General features: G+C 19.0%; 1 protein-coding gene across 3 annotated transcripts in view; it reads left to right on the top strand.

The window, feature by feature from the left end:
* Bma-lpd-3.1 (Uncharacterized protein) overlaps window positions 1–27145 on the top strand; it is a gene marked incomplete at both ends in the record, with an annotated part of 56481 nt that overhangs the window by 8625 nt on the left and 20711 nt on the right. Inside the window, 30 exons of one of the 3 annotated variants that reach the window (XM_043075977.1) lie at window positions 568–811; window positions 2409–2579; window positions 2675–2767; window positions 3129–3306; window positions 3638–3711; window positions 4155–4364; window positions 5267–5346; window positions 6747–6852; window positions 7311–7469; window positions 8013–8197; window positions 8684–8761; window positions 9750–9857; window positions 10395–10446; window positions 11004–11177; window positions 11851–12069; window positions 13080–13248; window positions 13462–13664; window positions 14005–14182; window positions 15233–15377; window positions 16200–16368; window positions 16559–16810; window positions 17437–17596; window positions 17706–17776; window positions 18191–18277; window positions 18892–19034; window positions 19803–20072; window positions 20981–21116; window positions 21534–21694; window positions 22277–22430; window positions 25868–26022. In XM_043075977.1, the coding sequence (XP_042931911.1) occupies window positions 568–811; window positions 2409–2579; window positions 2675–2767; window positions 3129–3306; window positions 3638–3711; window positions 4155–4364; window positions 5267–5346; window positions 6747–6852; window positions 7311–7469; window positions 8013–8197; window positions 8684–8761; window positions 9750–9857; window positions 10395–10446; window positions 11004–11177; window positions 11851–12069; window positions 13080–13248; window positions 13462–13664; window positions 14005–14182; window positions 15233–15377; window positions 16200–16368; window positions 16559–16810; window positions 17437–17596; window positions 17706–17776; window positions 18191–18277; window positions 18892–19034; window positions 19803–20072; window positions 20981–21116; window positions 21534–21694; window positions 22277–22430; window positions 25868–26022 (4584 nt within the window). Of the gene's footprint in view, window positions 1–567; window positions 812–2408; window positions 2580–2674; window positions 2768–3128; window positions 3307–3637; window positions 3712–4154; window positions 4365–5266; window positions 5347–6746; window positions 6853–7310; window positions 7470–8012; window positions 8198–8683; window positions 8762–9749; window positions 9858–10394; window positions 10447–11003; window positions 11178–11850; window positions 12070–13079; window positions 13249–13461; window positions 13665–14004; window positions 14183–15232; window positions 15378–16199; window positions 16369–16558; window positions 16811–17436; window positions 17597–17705; window positions 17777–18190; window positions 18278–18891; window positions 19035–19802; window positions 20073–20980; window positions 21117–21533; window positions 21695–22276; window positions 22431–25867; window positions 26023–27145 lie in introns of those variants that run through there. The other 2 variants (XM_043075978.1, XM_043075979.1) reach the window with 2 other exon arrangements.

The raw sequence follows: 27145 nt of genomic DNA, 5'->3' as shown, positions 1-27145 counted from the left end.
GCAAGGTGTGTTACCACTAATTAATTAATTAATTAATTAGTTACCTGTAAAAAAAAGTAATAGTAGTGTTAATAGCTAATACTACTGAATGTTCTGATAAAGAGAAATTCATAATATTCCATTTTAAAAAATATTATTTAGTAAAGAAATTTTAAATTTAATTATCAAATATGGTAAACAATTAAATTTGTTTAATAGCGTAGTTTTTGGATTGTAAAAGTTTACGTAAAAATTTCAAATTTCAAAATTATTTTTTCTTTTCTTTCTTCCTTCCCTCTCTCTCTACCTCTCTCCCTCCTTCTGTCTCTCTCTCTCTCTCTCTGAATTATATTAAAGTATTAATCAACAAATATTAGTTAGAATATATTTAGCATTTAAGCTTATGCACATTAGCTTAATAAATATTCTAATTTTAGCATTTTGGAAATTAAATTCTATTTTTTAAATCTTTCAAAATACTATAACTTACTTTAAAAACAATTTCCTATTTGTTTCATTTTTTTTTTTCAATTATTTTCAAAATTAACAAATTTAAAAATTAAAATTTAATTTTAATAAATAATTTAGCAATCCATCAAGTAATTTCTTGATTGCACTTTTTGCAAAACAATTTACAATCAGTTGCAATTTCAACAAAACTGATTTCTGTCCCCAAATTTGTCATTGTAATACGGAAATGGTTGCAAGTGAATCGGTTGCAATTAAATTTCACATACCACAACGAAGTACCTTATCATCAGTAGTACATACACTTTATGATAATTCATTTCATTTTATCAAAATATCAACAACAAATTTTGATTTTGATACGGTAAATTATTTATCAAAATTTTTTTTTTAATTACAAATTTGTTGTTATTTATTGTTTTAGGAATTATTTGTTTTCATAATTTATAATTTAATTTAATTATTTTGAATGCATGAATTATTTTTGAATAACTTTTAAAATATTTACTGGAAATTTTATTATTATTAATTTAAGTATTTTTTTAATTACAAATTTGTTGTTATTTATTGTTTTAGGAATTATTTGTTTTCATAATTTATAATTTAATTTAATTATTTTGAATGCATGAATTATTTTTGAATATCTTTTGAAATATTTACTGGAAATTTTATTATTAATAATTTAATTATTTTGAAACAATAGCATTGGATGAATTATTTTTGAATAACTTTTAAAATATTTACTGGAAATTTTATTATTATTAATTTAAGTATTTTTTAATTACAAATTTTTTGTTATTTATTGTTTTAGGAATTATTTGCTTTCATAATTTATAATTTAATTTAATTAATTTATAGAAACAATAGCATTGGTTCAAATTATTTTTGAATATCTTTTTAAAAATTTTACACGAAATTTTATTATTATTAATTTAAGTATTTTAAATAATATTATTGTATGAATTATTTTTAAATATCTTTTAAAATATCATTTAATAAATTTTTCTAATTATTTAAAAATTTTAAATATTTACTGGAAAAAATATATTAATATTTTAATTATTTTGAGACAATAGCATTGGATGAATTATTTTTAAAAATCTTTTTAAAATGCTTACTTTAAAATTCTATTATTATTAATTTAATTATTTCAAATAGTATTATTGTATCAATTATTTTTAAATATCTTTTAAAATATTATTTAATGAAATTTCTAATTACAAAATTTTATTATTATTAGTTGGAAATTATTCGTTTTCCAAGTTATAACTTAATTTTATGAAACAATATTATTATTATTATTATTATTATTATATTATTATTATTAAGAAATTATTTAGATATTATTTAGAAATAATTATTATTTAGTAAATAATAAAAAAATATTATTACTATTAGAAATTTATTTTTTCTAAGTTATAACTTAATTTTACAAAATTTTAATATTATTATTATTATTATTTAGAAGTTATTCAATCTTATAGCTCAATTTAATTATTTCGACATTATCATTAAATAAATTTTCTAATAACAAAATTTTATTATTATTATTATTATTTGAAAATTATTCGTTCTTGTAATTTATAACTCAATTTAATTATTTTAAATAATATATTTTAAACAGTGAAAATTTTTTAAAATATTTCCTTTAAAATTCTACCAGCGATATTTTTTAGAATAATTTAGATTATATTTCTTTTTTTTTTTTTGTCATTTATACAACACAAATTTTCTTTTTTCAGGAAAATAAATTAAACTTTATATTAAGTAAATGTAATTTAAAATTTAAAAAAATAATCAAAATAATTTGAAAAAAAATTAAAATACAATCTAAAAAATTATATACTTTTTTTTTCAGGAAAAAAAAAAATTCTACTTTATTCTTCTATTCAAATTTTTTTTTTTTTTTTTGAAAAATTTTCAAAATAAATTTTAATTTTTTTTTTTTTTTTAATTTTTAGAATTGGTTAGATTTTTTACGTACACAGCAAATTACATTCACTTATAATTATACGTGGCATCCCATATATCTTCCGTATAAAAGTGATTTACCGTTACGGATTAAACCAATTGCAAATCAACAATATCCGGCACATCCGTTTGAGTTAGAACCTGATTCTGCACAAATTAAAGTAAACACTATAAACATAATCATAAAATTTAAATATTTTAATGTCATTTTATAATTTTAAAATATGTGAAAGTGTTAAAAAAAAAATCATTTAAGATTATAATTCAACCACCGGAAATATTCGTTTCCGGTTTTGCTTTATGGATTGTCAAAAATTACATCAACGATTACTTTGGTTCATATAGTCAGGTTAAGTTTAACAAAGTTTTTTTTTTTTTTCCTGAAATAAATTTTATTTTCATATTTTAAATTATTGTAAATTTAATTAATTAATATTTTTTTTTTTGAAATAAACTTTATTTTCATATTTTCAAATTAAGTAATTAATAATATCACTTTAAAAAATTAAACTAAAATTAAGTGATATAATATATTTTGAAAAACAAGAAGAAAAAAACTTTAATTGATGGAATAAATATGGTAAATTGGAAAAAAATTAATATCATTTTAAATTAATTTTTAATTTTTCAATTTCTATTATTTGGTAAATAAGTAATGAATTGTTATTTAATTAATAAATAATTTATTATAAATTTGAATTTAATTACAGCAACAATCAGATATGGATTCTTATGATGCGCATGCATTACTTTCCCGAAGACTTTACGGACACGTAAAACACGAAATTGAAAAATATCGACCATTGGATTTGAAATTAAGTATTCAATTTCAGGATGCTCATGGGCATTGTCTTATTCATACAATTAAAACAACGGGTAAAAATCCGGGTAATTCTTTTGTTTTTTTTTTTAAAAAAAAAAAAACAATTTTGTAATTTTTGTAAAAAAGTTTTCATTTTCATTTCAATATTTAATATTTTTTATTTTTAGTAATTTTACTAATTTACAAATCTTTCTTCGTCGTTTTTTTTTTTTTTTTTTAATTTCAATATTTAATTTAATTTAGTGTAATTTTAGTAATTTTACTAATTTTTCCCCATCGTTTTTTATTTTTAATTCAATATTTAATACTTTTTAATTTTACTAATTTACTAATTTTCCCTCATCTTTTTTTATTTTAAATTTCAATATTTAATTTAATTTTTTTTTTACAATTTAGATATTTGTCCAACAATGAAAATTAACATTATGGTTGTAGAAATAGTACGAAAAATTCGTGATTTACGATTTCAGGTTAGTAATTTTAATTCATAAAATATTTTTTTAAAAAAAAAAAAAAAAAAAAGGAATTTTAGTTTCTTTTTAATATTTATATTAATTTCTGAATGGATTTATTTGTAAAAAAAAAAACAAAATTTTTGCTAAGTTTTATATTTTTTAATTGAAAAAAAAATTTTAAAAATTTCAATTGCTTAAAATATTTTATTAAAATTATATTCCATTAATAAATTATTTTTAAATTATATAAACTTTTTATTAAATTGCATAGAAAATATCAATAATTATTGAATTTATCATTTTATTAGTTTTTTTTTTTTTAATTAATTTTAAATTTATTACTTTTTATTAAATTGCACCGAAAATATCAAAGCTTTTTGGTTTTACCATTCTATTATTTTATCACAAAAAATGAAATTTTAATAACTTTTTTAAATAAAAAAAAAAAAACTTTTTAGATTTTTATTTCTGGATTGCAAATATTTTTCCGGAAATCTGAATCAATCAGGAATGTTCAAGATGGTCATTTATCGATTGATCAAATTGCCATACGGATGAATGCATTTTCATCTGAATTAAATATTCCATGGGATGCTGGTGCTGTTGAATATGCATGTGGATGGGAAATAATTATAGGTCAAATTGTAACTAAAATTGATCCAATACAAGTAAATATTAAGTAATTGAATCTCAAATTATAAACAAGTAATTAATTTCAATTTTAATTATTAATTTTTAAATGTAAAAATTGTTTAAAATGATATATTCAATTAATTCATTTTTAAATTTCGTTTTAATTTAGTAACTTTTGTGTCTAAGAAATAAGAAATTAGTAATTAAGAAATGATAATTTAAACTATAATTATTAATTATTTAATTATCAATTTTTAAGTGTAAAATTTTTAAAGCGATAAATTCAATTAATTCATTTTTAATTTTTCAAATGTAAAAATTGTTGTTTAGAATAATAAATTCAATTAATTCATTCTCAAATTTCGTTTTAATTTAATAAGCTTTTGTGATAACTTAACAAATAAAAAATCAGTAATTGAGAAATGATAACTTAAATTATAAGAAACAAAAATATTTGTAAAAAAATTAATAATTAATTTCAATTTAATTATTAATTTTTAAATGTGAAAATTTTTTAAAATGATAAATTCAATTAATTCATTCTTAAATTCTGTTTTAATTTAATAACTTTTGTAACTGAGAAATGATAATTTAAATTGTAATAAACAAATGCTTGTAAAAAAAAAATGATAATTAATTTCAATTTAATTATCAATTTTAAAAATGTGAAATTTTTTTTGAATAATCAATTCTATTAATTCATTTTTAATCTTCTTTTTAATTTAACAAATTCAAAATCAAAATTTTTAATTTTTTCTGTTAACATAAAAACTCAGTAATTACAAAATGATAAATTAAATTATAATAAACAAAAATATTTTATATTCTATTTCAAAAGCTTACCTTTACAGCATAAATTTTCAATATTTAAATAAATAAAATTTTTTTAAATTATATTTTTAAATTTTAAAATTAAAAATATTTTGTTGTATTGCAGTTAGTTTGTATTGCACAAATGTTGGAAAGTTTTTTGCTATTAATTACAGCAATTGACGAAGAACTTTTAATTCCACAAATGTTAATTTTTTATTAATTTTTATATTTCATTTATTAATTTTATTTTTTCTCATATTATTCCATTTGAATTCATTTTTTTTTCTAATAAAAAATAAATTAAAATAAAATTTTAAAGAAATTTACGATAGAATTTTTTTAAAAGTCACAAAAACTTTTTAAATAAATTTTTTTATTTAATTTTAATGATAAACTTTTAAAAAAGTTTTTTTTTTTTTAAATTTAAAAATAAAATTTCATCGAATTGCTATTTCCATTATTATAATATTAGAAATAGATTTAAATTTATGCAAAAAAAAAATTTAATTCTTGAAATTTTTGCGATATTCGTTGAATAATAGTTTGTTATTTAATTCATTGTTAACATTGCAATATTATTATTATACATTATGTTTTGTTCATAAAATTTAAAACATCAATTGAATAATAATTTGTTATTTATTTCTAATATTATTATAGATTTAATTTTATTCTTTAAATTTACAAAATCAGTTAATAATTTTTTTTTATTTTAATATTATAATATTAAAAAATTTTTTATTTAAAATAAAATCAGTTAAATAATATTTAGTTATTTATTTCTGATATTATAATATTATTACAGATTTTATAAATTTAATTTTATTCATGAAATTTAAAATACCAGTTGAATAATATTTAGTTATTTATTTCTGATATTATAATATTATTACAGATTTAAAGATTTATTATTATGATAAATTTAATTTTATTCCTAAAATTTAAAATACCAGTTAAATAATAATTTGTTATTTATTTCCAATATTATAATATCATTACAAATTTACTGATTTAATATTATAAATTTAATTTTATTCTTGAAATTCACAAAATCAACTGAATAATAATTTGTCATTTATTTTTAAGATTATAATATTATTACCATACATTTAATTTTATTCCTGAAATTTAAGAAATTAGTTAAATAATAATTTCTTATTTATTAATGTTATAAAATATTTTACTGATATAATATTTATTGATATTATAAAAAAAATATTATAAAAGGTAATCGAAATACTAAAATATTTGAGCTAAATTTTATAACAAATATGAAATCTTGAAAAATATCTCAATAAATTAAAATGAATATCAATTAAACTATTTAAAAAATAAATAAATTAATCATATTAAACCATTGTTAAATATTAATTTTAATCTATTAATAATTTTTTGAAATAAAAAATATTTTAAATTCTTTTTTATTATTTTCATACAAAATGTTTACACACTACAAAATTTCCAAAGAGCTAATTAATTAGTTAATTAACTAATTAATCTTTTTTTTTTCCTATATGATCTCTCGCACTATCATTAAAAAATTACTGTTAATCAATTTAATTTAAAGTGCTTTTTTTTTTTGTTGTTGTTGTTTTCAATTTTAGGTATGATATTTGTCAACATATGAATGATGTGCGCACTTGTCCAATTTCAAATCTTCAATTGGTTGATTTGGAAAATCGCGCCCAAAATTGCGAACGAGCTAAAAATGTTCAGTTTTTTTCCGCCTTTTTTTATATATATATATTAAATTTTAAATTTTAGATATTTAAATTTTGAAAATTTTAAATAAATTTATTTGTTGCTTACATTTAAGCATGGAAATGCTTAAAGAGATCGAATTTTATGATCAAATGATTTCATATAAATTGATTAATAATTAATTTTGAAATTTATTTCAATGCCTATTGTAAATTCTAAATGTTATCGATATTAAATATTATAACTTTATAAAATGAATTTTATAAGGACATTTTAAATTTAAAATAAATATTAATAAGAGCAAATTAAAATTATTATTTTTGAAATAAAATTTAGTAATATAAATTGAAAATATAATTTTAATAAAAATTTTTTCAAATTTTCATTTGAATTATTTTAATAAAATTGCAAAAATATAATAAAAATAAAGGAAAAAAATAATTAATTAATTAATTAATTTTTTTTAGTTAAAATATATTTTATTTCGTGCTAGCATTGATTTGATTAATATTATCATAATGGAAGATTTGGCAATGATATGCATATCAATGGAACCGTGGCGCATATGTACCTGTAACTGTCATGAGTTATCCTTTTGCGCCAGCTTTTTATTTGGTATACTTCAGGTGATAAATATCTATTTTATCATTAAAAATTATCAAATTTTAATCAGTAATCGAAATATTTGTTATACAATTTTTTTTTTCTTTTTTTCCTAAGTATAAAATTTTTGTAATTTTGTAAAAAATTAATCGTTTTTTCTTTTAAGTGATAAATAAAATAATCGCTTCTTTGCTTTCAAGTGATAAATATTTATTTTATCATTAAAAATTATCAAATTTTAATCAGTAATCAAAATATTTGTTGTATAATTCTTATTTCTTTTTTCATAAACATAAAAATTTTTATAATTTTTTAAAAACGTTTTGATAATTTTAATTAATAATCGAAATATTTGTCATTTAAATCTTTTTTCATAGACATAAAAATTTTATAATTTTTAAAAAATTAATCTTTTTTTTTTCTTTCAAGTGATAAATATTTATTTTATCATTAAAAAATAATCAAATTTTAATCAGTAATCAAAATATTTGTTATATAATTTTTATTTTCTTAATGAAATTTTTATAATTTTTTAAAAAATTAATCGTTTTTTTTTTTTCTTTCAGTTAGATATTAAACAATTTATCAAATACTCATTGTACAATGATAATGATAACAAATGGCTTGAATGTGGATCAATTCATTTTCAAGATATCGAATTTGAAATTCGATTACCATTTGCATCTAAAAATTTATATCTTATAAATGAACGAAAAAAATTTCTAAAAATGCATGATGAATATACGAAACGGTTTTGGTTTAAACAATTTAATCTAATATTAATTAAATTTGAATTTAAATGAAATGAAAAAAAAAATTAAAATTTCAAATTTTGATAAAATACAAAAATGCTGAAAATAATTTTTTCATTTCTTTTTTTTTTCACTTTTAATTGATCTTTAATCTTTAATCTTTAATCTTTGTTAGTTATTTTTTTTTAAAAAAAATTTTTTCATCAAAATTTACTAATTCTTCTTGATTAATGTCTAGAAAAAAAAATTTTTATTTGTTTAACTAGCAGAAAAATTATAATACTTATAAACAAGTTGCGAAATTTGTTTTTGTTTTTTTGTTTTTTTTTTTAATTACAATTAAAATTTAATTATAATTAAAATTTGCTATGCTTCCTAACTTTACATTGCATTTTATTAACTTTTTTTTTTTGTTTTCTGTTTTTATTTTAGTAAAAAAAAAAAAAAAAATAAAATTTGTTTGAAATATTTGTGTAATCTTTTAGATTATATTTTTTATGGCTAAATGAAACTAAATGTGGCTGTTATGGAAGTTTTGCATTTTTTGGCGAAGATGATTTAAGGTAAGAATAAAAAGTTTTTCGTTTTTAATTTTAAAAATATGACTAATCTATTTGTAATAATTTTATATATGCAAATTTAAAATTAATCAAAAAAGAAAAAAAAAAGTTGATTGATGATTTATTAATTAATTATTCGTTGTATGAATAATACAATAATTCGTTATCAGTATGTTTGGTGATTAGATATATGTTTGATAAATGGTATCATCGATGATCTGAAAAGTTACAAATTAGCTAATCATTTGATAAATGGTATCATCGATGATCTGAAAAGTTACAAATTAGCTAATCATTTGATAAATGGTATCATCGATGATCTGAAAAGTTACCAATTAGCTAATCATTTGATAAATGGTATCATCGATGATCTGAAAAGTTACAAATTAGCTAATCATTTGATAAATGGTATCATCGATGATCTGAAAAGTTACAAATTAGATCATCGATGATCTGAAAAGTTACAAATTAGCTAATCATTTGATAAATGGTATCATCGATGATCTGAAAAGTTACAAATTAGATCATCGATGATCTGAAAAGTTTGATTAATAGTAATAAAAAAAAAAAAAAAAAAAAAAAAAAAAAAACAACAAAATCTTCACATATATATTTCAAAAATCATTTTGATAATTTTTTCACTTATTTAATTTCATTTACTGGAATAATTTGATAAAGAAATTTCATTTATTGATTTAATTGATAAAAAAAAAATTTCATTTACTGAAATAAATTTGATAAAAAAAATTGCATTCACTTTTATTTATTTATGTCTTATATTTTGTTTTGGATGAAAAATTAATAACATTTTAGGCAACGAAATTTGATTGCTTAATTTGTGAATTTATTTAAATTTTAATTTTTTGCATTGATAAAACATTTAGTAAACTATTCAAAAAATTTATCAATTAATTTTATCAGATTTACTCTAACTGATTTTTCCTTTTTTTTTTTTTTTTTGAAAATATTTATAAATTTTTTTTTTTTACAGTGGTTGCATTTTTATGGCTGATTTTATGCAAAAACTTACACAATCACAAATTAATAATGAACCTAAGCAACCTGGTTTTGGTCAAAGTATCATACAACCATCAACAAAGTATGCTTAAAAATTTTTATCAAAACTACTTTCATTTGTTTACAATTCAATTTTGAATTTATTTACAATCGTTCCAATTGTTTATAATTCAATTTTGAGTTTATTTACAATTCATTTTTGAATTTGTTTACAATTCTTTCAATTGTTTACAATTCAATTTTGAATTTATTTACAATCGTTCCAATTGCTTACAATTCAATATTCAATTTATTTACAATCGTTCCAATTGCTCACAATTCAATATTCAATTTATTTACAATCGTTCCAATTGTTTACAATTCAATTTTGAATTTGTTTACAATCGTTCCAATTGTTTACAATTCAATTTTGAGTTTATTTACAATTCTTTCAATTATTTACAGTTCAATTTTGAATTTGTTAACAATCGTTCCAATTGTTTGTAATTCAATTTTGAGTTTATTTACAATTCTTTCAATTATTTACAGTTCAATTTTGAATTTGTTTACAATCGTTCCAATTGTTTACAATTCAATTTTGAATTTTTACATAATTTCTTTTCCATTCATTTTTTTGAAGGTTATTTGAAAACAACGATTTAAACATTATTAATTTTTCCAACGAACATAAGGTATTATCATTTTTTTTTTCAATTTTAAATTAAATTATAAAATTATAATAATACTTAAGTTTAACTTTTAGCGTTCTAAAACATTTTTAGTAGAATATGATGAAAAATAAATAAATAAAAATTAATCAATACTACTGATTAGAGATAACAATGATTAAAATGATTAGAGATAACAATGATAACAATATTTATAAAAAAAATGAAATAGAATGAATCAAAATTGATTTGCTTAAATTACTTATAATCTAATCAAACAAAAATGAATGAAAACATTGACTATCCTTTGATCTGTGTTTTATGATCATTATCAGGTCATAAGGTCAAAAAGTCAAAAGGTCATTGAACTTTGTATGAACGAAAAATTTCATTTTCCCTCCATTACTTCTCAATTTTTCTACTATTAAGTGCTTTGAATTTTAGAATACTATGAATTAATTTGCATAGTAATAAAGTTTCACTCTTAAATTAAATTGAATTTTTTAAAGTTAACTTTTGTTTCTTTCGGTATTGATTAGATTAAAATTTAAAATTCCATTTTTTTTTTTTTTTTTTTTTAGAAATTAGGGACAGCAATTTGTCCAAGCAGTTCGGATGCTTATACAGAAATGACTAAGTCTAAGTCTAAGTGCGCCTCTGGTACACTTCTCGATATTTATCATAATTTTTTAAATATATATCAAATACAGTTCAAAAATAGCACTGCGACAAATGCATCCAATCAATTTAAATTGGTAAATTACCGCCCTTCACATTAATTAGCATAGCAAATTTGATAATATTATAATAATGATAAGCGCAAAAGTTAAAACTTTTAATTTAATAATTTTACTGATAATATAATCTAATTATCTAAAAATTTTTGTATTTTAATAATTTTGCTGATAATATAATTTATCTAAAAAATTTTCTAATTTAATAATTTTGTTGATAATATGATTTAAATTAGTAAATTACCGCCCATCACATTAATTAGCATAGCAAATTTGATAATATTATAATAATGATAAGCGCAAAAGTCAAAGTTTTTAATTTAATAATTTTACTGATAATATCATCTAATTATCCAAAAATGCACTATTTTGATACTTTTACTGATAATATAATCTAATTAACTAAGAGTTAAAAAGAAAAAAAAAGCAGTAGTGGAATAAAAAACTTAAATATTTATATTAAAACAAAATGCATTTCAAATATTTTTATTTTTCATTTTTTTTATAATTATTATTAATTGCAACATTAATATTTTATATGATCAAAGATTTGTTCACTAATTAATTAATTAATTAATAATTAATCAAATATTAATTAATTAATTAATTAATTAATATTTAATAAAATATTTTCTTAAATACTTTGTGATAAGTAATTTTTTATTAAGTAATATTTATTTGAAAATATTTGTAGATTCGAAATGGTATTAATAATTTACATTTAATTGATACAAAATTAGAAAATAAAAGTAAGGAGAATAATAATTCACCAAAAGAAGAAATGTCACAATCAATGTCGCATCATTCTCGAAAAAATATGCAAATGAGTTCATCGTATAATCAACGACCTTTGAACTGGGGCATTGACCCCAAAGTTATTTATGGTTGGGGTAATATTTCTTCAATAACAAAGGTCATTCATTCATTCATTTGTCTTTCTTGTTTTTTCTTTTTGATAAATTTAATTTTTGTTTGAAAATATTTATTAAATTTTTTGAATTGAAATATAAGCAAATAATTTTAATGTTTTTCTTTTTTTTAAAGTTTTACTCACATTCATATCAAATTTTTCAAATTAAAATTATCAAATTAAATGTTAAATTAAAAAAAAAATTTAAATATCAAATTTTTGCAGAATACTTTTAGTTTTTTACATATTTTATTACAATTAATTTGAATACCTTGCATTATTACTGTAATTATTGTTAACTATTACAATTAATATTTCATAAATTTTTAATTAAAATATTTTAATTAAATACTTAATAGAATATTTTCTAGTAATAAATAATTTTCATTGTTTATATTATTTATTAAATTTTTTGAATTGAAATATAAGCAAAAAATTTTAATGTTTTTTTTTTTTTTGAATTTTACTAAATATACTTTTTATATCAAATTTTTGTAGAATATTTATTTTTTTTAATGTTTCATTACTTTTTGTTGAATAATTTGCATTATTACTGATTATTGTTAACTATTACTATTAATATTTTATAAATTTTATAATTAAAATATTTTTAATTAATATTTATTAAAATACTTATTAGTACTACTTAATGATAAGTAACTTTCATTAAGTAATGTTTATTCAAATATTTTAGTTATATAGAATTATTAATTATTGTTCACTATTACAGTTAATTATTACTATTATTAAAATATTTACTAGTAAATTCAAATTATTTATTTTAGTTAATATTCAACAAAATAACTATTAGTATTACTTAGTGATAAGTAATTTTTATTAAGTAATGTTTATTTAAAATTTTATTTAGAAAAAGTAATGTTTATTGTTTATTTAAAATAATATTTGTAGGTTATTGTATAATTATTAATTACTATTAACTATTATAATTATTTTTTATTATTATTAAAGTATTTACTAGTAAATTAAAATTATTTAATTACTTTTTAAAATAGATCTTTCTTACGCCACTAAGTATCGAAGTAATCCAACGACTTACGGAACGAGCGGAAATGATTTTAACAGCGCTTAATCCAATTTCAATAATACAACATACCTATGCTTCATGTGCTTTCAAATGTCATAAACAACCAATTAATGAGAAAAATAATCTTTTCATTCAAGGTAAATTAACTTTTTATTTATTTTCAAAAAAAAAAATACTATTTAAAAGTTTTAATTTTAATTTTAGTTTTTTTTTTTCAAATTTTAATTTTAAATTTATTTCTTTCATTTCAAATATTTGATATTTTAACTATGACTAAAGTTTACTTTTTACTTATTTAACTTACTATACAACCAAGTACTGATATATAATTAATAGTAAATGTATTTTAGATTCATTATTACCTGAAGTAAATGCGCATTTTGGTTTACCACCTGTTTACATTACATTTTTCCAAGGAGCTCGTATTGATGATGAATTGCTAAGAAATAATGCAAATAAGGACAATTGCGCCCGCTCTACCAAAATGCATTGTACAGTTACGATGATTTATGGCCGAGAATGCTATTTAAATGTTTTCACAAATAATCAAAATGTAGTATTGATAAGTGAACTATTAATTAAATTTATTTTTATTTCATTTAAAAAAAAATTTTTTTTTTTCGTCTAAAAAAAAAAAAAAAAAAGAAAAGAAATTTAAACTAAACGAATTACTTTTATTTGTTACTATAATTGTTGAAATGATTTTGTTTAAAATTTATTTTCTTAATTATTGTTTATTTTTTTTTAAAAAAAATTTTACTACTAGTTTACTTTTTTTTTAAAAAAAAAAGTAAATAATAATATTAATAAAATAACAATTAAAATGATTATATAAAGATAGAAAAAGATAAATGTTTTTGAATTTTAATTTTTTTTTTTAAAATAAATTATAGAATATGCAAATGATATGCTTTGATACATATACACTTTATCATGCGCAATTTGCTAAAATTATTTATACACGAGAAAAAAAACGATTCATTGACAATTGGAAAACAAATTTTTTAACAAATTGGGACAAATTAGATTTATCAAAACGTTTGCGACATAGTAAATTAATCATTCTTAGTGGTAAATTATTTTCTTATCAATTAAATTATCAATTAATTTTTGTTTTTTTTTTTTTAACTTTTTATTTCTTTTTCTAAAAGAGATATTTACATGTACATTTAAAGAAAAGCTAAAAAATTTTTAGTTTTACCTTTTTTTAAAAAAAAAAAAAAAAATTTTGTTGTTTTTGAAAATGTCGGATAAATGGCGGAAAGTATAGAATTGAAAAACTTTATGATTTTTAAATAATAATTTAACTGTATCAAAATATGATTTAGCATTAAGCATATAACAATGCTAATCATTAGTAATGATCATTATGATGATTATGATTATTATTATCAATCTGATATCATTTAGCAATAAACAAACATATTGTGATATTAGATCAAAAGATGCAGAAATTGTTTGGTAATTGAGAAAGCATCGATAGTGCTGCATAAATAATAATAATAATAGTAATTATAATAATAATGATGATGATAGTAACAACAATAATAATGATAATAATAACAATTGCTATTGACAGTAAATACGTTTTTTTTAATAGTAATAATAATAAAACTAATATTAATAATGACAATAACAATTGCTATTAGTAAGACATACGTTTTTTTGATAGTAATAATAATGTTAATAATAATCATAATAATAGCGATAACGACAATAGCAATTACGTTTTTTAATAGCAATAATAATATTGATAATAATGGTAATAATAGTGACAGTGACAATAACAATTGCTATTAGTAAGACATAGATTTTTTTTAATAGTAATAATAATAAAAATAATATTAATGATAATAGTGATAGTGGTGATAACAATTGCTACTGATAAGATATACATTCTTTATTACCAATAAAGTTAATAAATATGAATAGCTTACTACAAGAGATGCGTTCATTTCTTATCATTAAATTTGAATGATAAACTATTAGGAAGCGAAATTTTTATAATATTGAAAATTTAAAGAATTAAATTTTCATTTTTAATTTCTTCTCTCTCTCTCTCTCTCTCTCTTTTCACTTATCTATCAATTTCGCTTTTTAAATTTTTGTATTTTATTGTAGAATTAAATGTGCCAAATATTTTGCTAAAAGGTTTTATCAATCGTCAAAATTTACTCCACTGGATTAATGGTAGTGAAATTATCATTCGTACTGGTGAGCCACGCTTAAGAATCTCTTCGGGTGATGAATGCTTGGATAAACAAAGGTTTCAAATTATTTAACTTTTCATTTTAATTTTATTAAATAATTAAATTTTAATTATATTTTTAATTCTAATAAAAAAAAATGAATGAGTAAGTTGATTATATTAATATTTTATTATTTTCAACTAACTTTTCAAATGCATTCACGTAAGACATTACACGTATATTATAATTAGTTCCAGGAAGAAGAGAATTTTAGTGAATTACGTCTTTTTATTATCACGTGATATTACACGTATATCATAATTAATTCCAGAAAGAAGAGAATTTTAATGAATTACGTCTTTTTATTATCACGTGACATTACACGTATATCGTAATTGATTACAAAACGAAGAGATTTTGAGAATTTTAATGAATTACTTCTTTTATTTTTATTTATTACCACGTGAAACTACACGTGAAATTTTAATGAATCATTTTTTATTATTGTCACGTGACATTACACGTATATCATAATTAATTCGAGAAGGAAGAGTGTTTGAGAATTTTAATGAATTACTATTGTTATATTATCACGTGACATTACAAAAGAAGAGAGATTTTTAATGAATTACTTTTTTTTATTATCTTTATTATCACGTGACATTACACGTATATCATAATTAATTCCGGAAAGAAGAGAATTTTAGTGAATCATTTCTTTTTATTATCACGTGATATTACACGTATATCATAATTAATTCCGGAAAGAAGAGAATTTAAGATTCTTAATGAATTACTTCTTTTATTATTATTATTATTAAATGTTTGCAAGTAAAAGTTAATTTTTAATTAAATTAAATCAAAAATAAAAATTTTTTTTTTTTAAAATGATATTTTAGCGATATAATATTACTAAAGCTAGCTGTAGCATCATCATTAATATCTTGGTTTCACGTATTACGTAAATTTCAAAAATCAATTCATCATACATTAGTGAAATATAATGAATGGCTTGATTTATGCATGTTAAAAGCATTAAGTGAAGCATTGGATTTACGCGATGATTTGGTTTGCATTTTAAAATTTAAAACTTTTTTTTTTTTTTTTTTCAAAAATTGAATGAAAAAAAAAAAAGATAAATTTAGTAAATTAAAATTAATTAATAATTTTATATGAAAAGAAATTCGCTCTTTTTTTCTGCTCAAAAAAATTTTGCAAAAAAAAAAAAGAAACAAAATTTTAGATTAATTAATTTTAGATTTTAACATTGTGTAAAAGTTCATTAAATGATGTAAAACGCTATGCAATGGTAATGAATGCATGTGCAAGCTGCATGCTAATGCATTTCTTATTGCATTGCACAATGAATAAGGATGAAAATGAACGATTTAATTATTGGATGAATCATTCATTTGAATTTGAATCGATCACTAATTCAAGATTTGATCGAAAATTTGCATTAATTTCATTATTGAATTTATGGCATCAATTACTTGCACCACATGTTAAAGTTAATCTTTAATCATTAATAGTAATAATAACCGGAAATGAATGTTTAAACCGGTTTTCAACTATTCCTGATAAATTTAATCAATCAGTAGGAAGGATATATCTTATTGTTAAACATAAAATATTTGCATAAAATGATTTAAATTTGATTTGAAATATTATTATTCATTAGTAGCGGATGATATTTTAACAATCGGAAAAAAATATCTAAACCGGTTTTCAACTATTCCTGATAAATTTAATCAATCAGTAGGAAAGATATATTTTATTGTTAAACATAAAATATTTGCATAAAATGATTTAAATTTGATTTAAAATATTATTATTCATTAATAATGTTATTCATTATGATATTTTAGCATAGTTTATGGAATATTTTCACAATTTAAAAATTTTAATTTTTACATTTTTCATTTTGTATTAATTTCATTATTGAATTATTTGTACAAAATTGTATATCTACTTTTAATTTAGGCTTAGAATCTAGTTTTATACTAATTTAATTTATTCTAATTTTATCAAAATTTATTAAAAATTAATTATTGCAATAAGTTTTATTTATCAGCATAACATTTTGAAATTTAATTTCTAAATTTTATTTTAAATTATCTAAATTTAAAATTATAGGTTAGTAATTTGGCGACAGCTAAAAAATATTCTCGAGATTTACCATCTGAAAATATGAAATCAATGACAGCTGCTGGTGAAGATAAATCGATAAAGCAAACTATAGGAACAACCGTATCGGTTCCGGTTTCCGGTTCTATAGCAAATTCAGGTGTTAAAGGTAAAATCAGAATAAGCAGAACTGAAACTGATAAGTTTAAAATTAAAAAACAATTATGCTAATATTATTTAAAAAAAAATAAATTTATGATAATTCTTTTTTTTTTTAGGTATAACTGAAAATCTCACAGTGAAACAATTCAATACTTTGCCGTCTATATTTTTTTGGCCTATCTTTAAGGTATAATTAAAATTTGATTATAAAATTTTTTTTTTTCAAATAATTATGAGAATATTTTACTAAATAATAATATAAATTATAATTTAGATTCTAATTTTAAAAAAAAAAAGTTTGAACAAAAAATATTTTTTATGGCATTTTAATAAAATTTAATTAAATTAAATTAAATAAACTGTTAATTTGTAATTTATTAATTTTCATTATTAATCATATTTAAAATTTTATAATTTTTTTTTTTGAATATACATTTCAATTTAGATCAAATAACTATAAAAAATTAAAATGAGAAATAATTTAAAAAAAAAATTTTTTACTAAATAATTTTAATATTTGAATATTTTATGATAAATCATCATTTATCATAATTTTTCATTTTAAATGATTAATTTAAAATTAATTTTGATTAATTTGCAGATTTATCATTTAGATACAAATATTTTATTTGAATTACCAGTTAAAAGAATTCATTTTTCATTCAAATTTATGATTGGAGAGTTTAAGGTTTATAATTAAAATTTTTTTTTTCTCAACATTTTTAATTTATTTAATTCATTTTGAATTATATTAATGTGACAATTGATGTAACTAACAAACAAAATTTCCAATTTTTAAGTAAAGTAATATAATGGAAAATAACATTTCAAAGGAAGTATTACTTAAATTAAATTAATCTAAAAATTCAAATATTATAAAATAATTGAAAAAAATTTGTTTATTATTAGCTTCAAGATAAACAATAAGAAGGAAAATAGAAATAAATAGGATTAGTTTGTGGGGGAATAATTCTAAAATGATTAAATTAAATATATTTATTTGTCAAAGTTACTAATTGTCATTTTGGAGTAATAAATAAATTTTCATTTTCAAAATTAACAAATTTTAGAAATATTTATCTTTTAAAATTACTATAAATTTTATTTTCTTTTTGTAATCAAAAAAAAAAAAAGAAGGAAATCCGGAAATGCTTTATTAAAATTATAAAAATGCAATTAAAATCTTAACCAATTTATAAAATTTTACCAATTTATTTGCAGCAAAAGCTTATTTAAAATTTATTTACTTAAAAAATTTCATATAATTTTATGAAATAATAATAAATTTTTTATTTTTTTTAGATATATTTAGTTGAATTAATAAGAAAAAAAAATCAAACAATTCAACAACAATCATTTTTATTCTTACTTTTGGATACGATAACTGTTGATTCAGCAATTATTTATAATATTTTAATTGATAAACAACAATTGAATGCAATAAAGTAAATTAAAAATAATTTAATTTTTTCTTTCTTAAAAAATAATTTAAACTTTAAAAATAATTTTTATTCAAATAATTATTATATTCATAATTATTAATTTTGCTATTCTCATAAATTAATTATTTCAAAAAAAAAAAAAATTACTAATTACCAATAAAAACTAAAATTAAAGATAAACTGATCAAATAATTTTTGATTATTAAATAATTAAATAAAATGACAACAAAAAAAAAAAAAAAAATAAATAAATAAATAAACGCTGAAGATTTAATTTGAGAATTATATAACAAAAATTGACAATCAATAATAATTTAAATTTATTCAATTCAACTATTACTTTGTCATATGCTAATTTCTAATGCTAAATATACTACAATAACTTTTCTAATTAAAAATTTGCTACTAAGCTAATTAAACTTTCGTAAATTTTTAATTTAGATAAAATTAATTAACAAAAGAATTAAATTTTACGTTTTGTTGCAATTTTGTCATTTTTTTTTTTTTTTAAATTTTAGATTAAAAGTAAAAAATTATTATTAAATTATTTGTTGAATATAATTCCTTTTCAAAAAGTGAGAATAAATAAAGAACAAAAAAACAAAAAAAAAAATTATTTTTTTAAATTAATTGTTGAATATAATTCCTTTTAAAGAATGAAAATAAATATTTGAAAAAAAGAAAAAAGTTTTGCTTTTTTTTTTAAAAAATTTTAATAAAATTTATCAATTTAATTTTTAGTCTTTCATTTCCTTCCCTTTTTTTTTCCAGGACATTTTTAACAATAAACTTTGAAACGCTTTTTCCACGAATTGAATTATTTTGTACGCAAACAGTTTTGCATTTGCTAAATGAATTATTTCAAAGTGTCGCATACTGTATGACTGTGACACCTACCGTAACCTCAGTGATTCATTTGGATGACACACAAAATTCGATTAGTAAAACAGCTGAATCAGTTATTGTTGAAAATAGCGAACGAAAACAACAAAAATGGATTGTGACATTGTTAAATTTGTTTCGAAAAAACAAAATGAATAAGTTTGTGTTTAATTTGTTTTAATTAATTAATTTTTAATTTTAATTTACATACAAATAATTAGTAATTGACTCGTACATTGATAATTGTTGAGTTAATTGATTAATTTATCTATATCTATCTACCTGGTCGATCTATCTGATCTATCTATATCTTTGATCTATCTGATCCATCTCTCTAATCTATCTATCTCTTTGATTTATCTGATCTATCCATCTGATCTATCTACCTAATCCATCTGATCTATTCCCTGTTCTATCTGATCTATCTATTCTCTATTCTATCTGAATCATCCATCTAATCTGTCTATCTGATCCATCTCTCTGATCTATCTGAACCAACTGATCCATCTATCCAATCTCTATTCAATTTATCTGATCTATCCATTTGATCCATCTATCTATCTGATCCATCTCTCTGATCTATCAGATCTATCTGACCCAACTGATCCATCTATCTCTCTGTTCTATCCGATCCATCTATCCAATCTATCTCTTCGATTTATCTGATCTATCCATTTGATCCATCTATCTATCTGGTCCATCTCTCCGATCTCATCTGATCGATCTACTTGATCCATCTGATCTATCCATCTGATCCAATATTGAATAATGCATATTTAATTGTCTTCAAATATATTTATTTATCTTCAAATTGAAATATCTGAATTATTATCGTTTTAGTATGTTTAGCAATCTTCCTATTTAATCAAATTTTAATTTTCTCATCCTTTTACAAGTGATCGTTTGATTTATCCTAAATTTCAATTTGCAACGGTGAAATAAATTTATAAATAAATTCATAAACAATTGTGATCAGCAATGAGAAATTTATTATAATCTTATAGGAATGAATTATTTGTAATTTTAAAATACTTTTTTAAAAAAAAAATATTATCATTTATTTGCAGTGAAAAGATTGAAAAACTAAAATCAGACATTGCAAATTTTTCAATTACCATTAATAATAATATTGTTATTTCTGCAATCAAATTTGAATCAAAAATTATGCATCTTATCTTGATGTTACGAATTTTCAATAGTAAAGTAAGTAATTAAAATTATTAAATAATCTTTTAACATTATAATATCTCACAAATACGTTTGATAAATTTTAAAACAACCTTTAAACTTATTTCTAAAATAATAATATTGTATTTTTGGATAAATAATTAAAAGCTATATGTGTAATTTTTACCATCAATCATCAAATATTCATTAATTTCTAGTTATTTCTAAGAAAATTACTTAAATCTACTTTTTATTTTATATTGTCATAACATATAAATTATAAACAAAATTAACAAAAGAAAAAAAAATTAAATTGATCATTTGATTAAAATTTTAATTAAACCAAATAAACAAATTTAGTGAATTATTTCAGCCTAATAAAATTAAATTGAAATAATTTAAAAAAAAAATAAATTAAACAGTTTAATAGAAATAAAAATTAATAAATTGTAGTTACAACACAACAATGAATATCTTATAAATGAACCAAAAAAAACAATTCAAGAAGTTTCACTTGCAATTCAAGATATTAAAATGATGATAACCGAGAAGGGAACAACTGATATAAATATTTTTCATGGATCGCTTACTACTGTTACGAGTACATTTCGAAGGTAAAATAGTAAATTTAAAGTAAATTTAAGTATAATTTTTTTTTTTGTTCCGTAAAAAGACAAAAAGAAATGATTTAATTAAATTTAAAGTTTAATTTTAATAATGATATCAAAAGAAATTGATAATAAAACATTTTGAAAATAAAGCAAAATTGTATAATAATAATAATAATAATTTGAAATAAATTTAAGTATAAGTTTTAATTTTTTCTTTCTTCCGCAAAAAGACAAAATGAAATGATTTAATTAAATTTAAAGTTTAATTAATAATGATGTCAAAAAGAAATTGATGATAAAATATTTTGGCAAAAATTTGAAAATAAAACAAAAATTAATCATTTTCATTATTTTACAATTTTATATACTTTAATTTTCATTATTTATACAATTTTATAACTATAACTGAAATTTTATAACATTATCTTACAATTTTATTTATTAACTGAAGTATTAATTTTTTTAAAAAAAAAAAAAAAGTAATATATAAGTATATAAAATCGAATGTATTAAAGCTCTTAAAAAAAAAATTTTTTTTTTTTCAAAACAAAAGTTTTTTTTTTTTTTAAATAATTGAATTTTTAGAGTGTATGAAGCGAACAATTTATTAAATACTATTTGTTTGACTGTGGAAAATATAAAATTAAATTACATTATTGGAAGTTCATTTATGATAACAGCAGATGATAAGAAAGATAGTGATAACGATGATAATGATAAGGAAGATTATCAATTTGCAGTAAGTTAATACTCTTAAAACTTAATGGATTATCATTTACATTTACAATAAGAATTAATGATTAAAATTTTAATATCATTTTATTTGGCTGTGAAATTTCACTTTAATATTTTAAAATGTATAATAAATTGATTCATGAATTTAATTTTTATATATAATTAAAAAATAAATTTGTGCTAGAATTTCATTATAAGTTGTTAAAGTGATAAAATACATTTATCTCTTAGCATTTAATTAATTATAATTTGAAAATGTTTAATTAATTTTTATTTGAAATATTTTTTTTGTAAAGTTTTGCTTAATTAATCAAATTAATTATATAGAAGAAGAAATAAGATAGCATGATAGGCCAAACAAATTTGTGATAATTTTGATAAGCAAATGATTAAGCTTTCATTTAAACTTTAAATTTATACTTAAATTTTTTTTTTCCCAAATTTTGTAATTCATTTATTTTCATCAATTGTTTATTATATTAATTCATAAAAAAAAAATTTCTCAAAATGTTAAAATATCTCTAAAAAGCTGAATTAGCTTCTATTTAGCATTTTGGTTTTTTTTTTTTTTTTTGTTCAAAATAAAATGTCAAACAAACAGTCAAAAAAATTAAAAATAAATAAATTCAAAATAACTATAAATAATCATTAATGGTGCAAAAAATTTAGGATAAAATTTTAAAATTATTTCAAAAAAAAATGAAAAGGAAGGAAAAAAAATTAATTTTTCCATTATTGTACTCTTTCTCAAACGTAATCAAACTTATCTGTTATCACTCTTATCAATCATTATCATATATTAATTATTATCTTTATCAGTGGATGATAAATTTTATTGTGCTCTTTCTCAAACGTGATCAAGCTTATCTGTTATTACTCTTATCAATCATTATCATATATTAATTATTATCTTTATCAGTGGATGATAAATTTTATTGTGCTCTTTCTCAAACGTGATCAAGCTTATCTGTTATTACTCTTATCAATCATTATCATATATTAATTATTATCTCTATCAGTGGATGATAAATTTTATTGTGCTCTTTCTCAAACGTGATCAAGCTTATCTGTTATCACTCTTATCAATCATTATCATATATTAATTATTATCTCTATCAGTGGATGATAAATTTTATTGTGCTCTTTCTCAAACGTGATCAAGCTTATCTGTTATTACTCTTATCAATCATTATCATATATTAATTATTATCTTTATCAGTGGATGATAAATTTTATTGTGCTCTTTCTCAAACGTGATCAAGCTTATCTGTTATTACTCTTATCAATCATTATCATATATTAATTATTATCTTTATCAGTGGATGATAAATTTTATTGTGCTCTTTCTCAAACGTGATCAAGCTTATCTGTTATTACTCTTATCAATCATTATCATATATTAATTATTATCTTTATCAGTGGATGATAAATTTTATTGTGCTCTTTCTCAAACGTGATCAAGCTTATCTGTTATTACTCTTATCAATCATTATCATATATTAATTATTATCTTTATCAGTGGATGATAAATTTTATTGTGCTCTTTCTCAAACGTGATCAAGCTTATCTGTTATTACTCTTATCAATCATTATCATATATTAATTATTATCTTTATCAGTGGATGATAAATTTTATTGTGCTCTTTCTCAAACGTGATCAAGCTTATCTGTTATTACTCTTATCAATCATTATCATATATTAATTATTATCTTATCAGTGGATGATAAATTTTATTGTGCTCTTTCTCAAACGTGATCAAGCTTATCTGTTATTACTCTTATCAATCATTATCATATATTAATTATTATCTTTATCAGTGGATGATAAATTTTATTGTGCTCTTTCTCAAACGTGATCAAGCTTATCTGTTATTACTCTTATCAATCATTATCATATATTAATTATTATCTTTATCAGTGGATGATAAATTTATTGTGCTCTTTCTCAACGTGATCAAGCTTATCTGTTATTACTCTTATCAATCATTATCATATATTAATTATTATCTTTATCAGTGGATGATAAATTTTATTGTGCTCTTTCTCAAACGTGATCAAGCTTATCTGTTATTACTCTTATCAATCATTATCATATATTAATTATTATCTCTATCAGTGGATGATAAATTTTATTGTGCTCTTTCTCAAACGTGATCAAGCTTATCTGTTATCACTCTTATCAATCATTATCATATATTAATTATTATCTCTATCAGTGGATGATAAATTTTATTGTGCTCTTTCTCAAACGTGATCAAGCTTATCTGTTATTACTCTTATCAATCATTATCATATATTAATTATTATCTTTATCAGTGGATGATAAATTTTATTGTGCTCTTTCTCAAACGTGATCAAGCTTATCTGTTATTACTCTTATCAATCATTATCATATATTAATTATTATCTTTATCAGTGGATGATAAATTTTATTGTGCTCTTTCTCAAACGTGATCAAGCTTATCTGTTATTACTCTTATCAATCATTATCATATATTAATTATTATCTTTATCAGTGGATGATAAATTTTATTGTGCTCTTTCTCAAACGTGATCAAGCTTATCTGTTATTACTCTTATCAATCATTATCATATATTAATTATTATCTTTATCAGTGGATGATAAATTTTATTGTGCTCTTTCTCAAACGTGATCAAGCTTATCTGTTATTACTCTTATCAATCATTATCATATATTAATTATTATCTCTATCAGTGGATGATAAATTTTATTGTGCTCTTTCTCAAACGTGATCAAGCTTATCTGTTATCACTCTTATCAATCATTATCATATATTAATTATTATCTCTATCAGTGGATGATAAATTTTATTGTGCTCTTTCTCAAACGTGATCAAGCTTATCTGTTATTACTCTTATCAATCATTATCATATATTAATTATTATCTCTATCAGTGGATGATAAATTTTATTGTGCTCTTTCTCAAACGTGATCAAGCTTATCTGTTATTACTCTTATCAATCATTATCATATATTAATTATTATCTTTATCAGTGGATGATAAATTTTATTGTGCTCTTTCTCAAACGTGATCAAGCTTATCTGTTATTACTCTTATCAATCATTATCATATATTAATTATTATCTTTATCAGTGGATGATAAATTTTATTGTGCTCTTTCTCAAACGTGATCAAGCTTATCTGTTATCACTCTTATCAATCATTATCATATATTAATTATTATCTTTATCAGTGGATGATAAATTTTATTGTGCTCTTTCTCAAACGTGATCAAGCTTATCTGTTATCACTCTTATCAATCATTATCATATATTAATTATTATCTTTATCAGTGGATGATAAATTTTATTGTGCTCTTTCTCAAACGTGATCAAGCTTATCTGTTATCACTCTTATCAATCATTATCATATAATAATTATTATCTTTATCAGTGGATGATAAATTTCTATATTGCAGTCTTCAGTAGCTGAACAACAATGGATTAATGAAAATGAAAACATTACAAAGTTTAATTTTGATATGAAATTATTACATGGAGAAATGAATGCTAAAATTTCATCAAATGTTACAGCAAAATATAATTTCAAAAATGCGCACTGTTTTGGAACTTTGTAAGCAATATTTTCTTTTTTTTTTTTTTTTTAGTTATTTCATTTGTTTATTTTTAATATTTTCCAATTTATTAATAAATAATTTTATACAATAAAAAATTTTTGAGTTAAAATTGATATCAATAAAATATGAAATTAAATATAGGAAACTTTTTAAAAAAAATGAAATATTATATCATATAAATTAGTACTTTTATTTATAAAAAAAAAATTAATAATTATTAGTTAAAAAAATGCTAAATTTTTAAATAATATTTTTTTTTTTTTAAATTTCTACCAAATTATATTTTTATCTGTTTTTTTTTTTTATTTCATTTTATTAATTTATTATTTTATCTGATTAATAAGATTATACACCAATTTAATACCTTATAATAATTTTAAATAAATTTAAAAATTAATTTCAGTCCCAAAAAAGGTACAATATCAATTGAAAATCATTTTATCACATCATTTTAGCAATAATTTAATACCTTATATTAATTTTAGGTGAATTTAAAAAATAATTTTACTTCCAAAAAAGGTAAAATATCAATTGAAAATCATTTTATCATTTTATCACATGAAAGTCATTTTATCATTTTATCACACATACACGTATACTTTATCACATGATAATCATTTTATCATTTTATCACATGAAAGTCATTTTATCATTTTATCACATATACACATATATTTTATCACATGAAAGTCATTTTATCATTTTATCACATATACACATATACTTTATCACATGAAAATCATTTTATCATTTTATCACATGAAAGTCATTTTATCACATATACACATATATTTTATCACATGATGATCATTTTATCATTTTATCACATGAAAGTCATTTTATCACATATACACATATATTTTATCACATGATAATCATTTTATCATTTTATCACATGAAAGTCATTTTATCACATATACACATATATTTTATCACATGATAATCATTTTATCACATGAAAGTCATTTTATCATTTTATCACATATACACGTATACTTTATCACATGAAAATCATTTTATCACACATACATCATTTCAGAATTAATTTAATACCTTATATTAATTTATATCATTTTCAGTCCCAAAATTCAATCATTTTATGAAAAATGAAAATGATAT

This window comes from Brugia malayi, assembly GCF_000002995.4.
Source record: "Brugia malayi strain FR3 genome assembly, contig: Bm_v4_ChrX_scaffold_001, whole genome shotgun sequence".
Taxonomy (NCBI): domain Eukaryota; kingdom Metazoa; phylum Nematoda; class Chromadorea; order Rhabditida; family Onchocercidae; genus Brugia; species Brugia malayi.
This window is presented reverse-complemented; position numbering and strand designations above follow the sequence as displayed.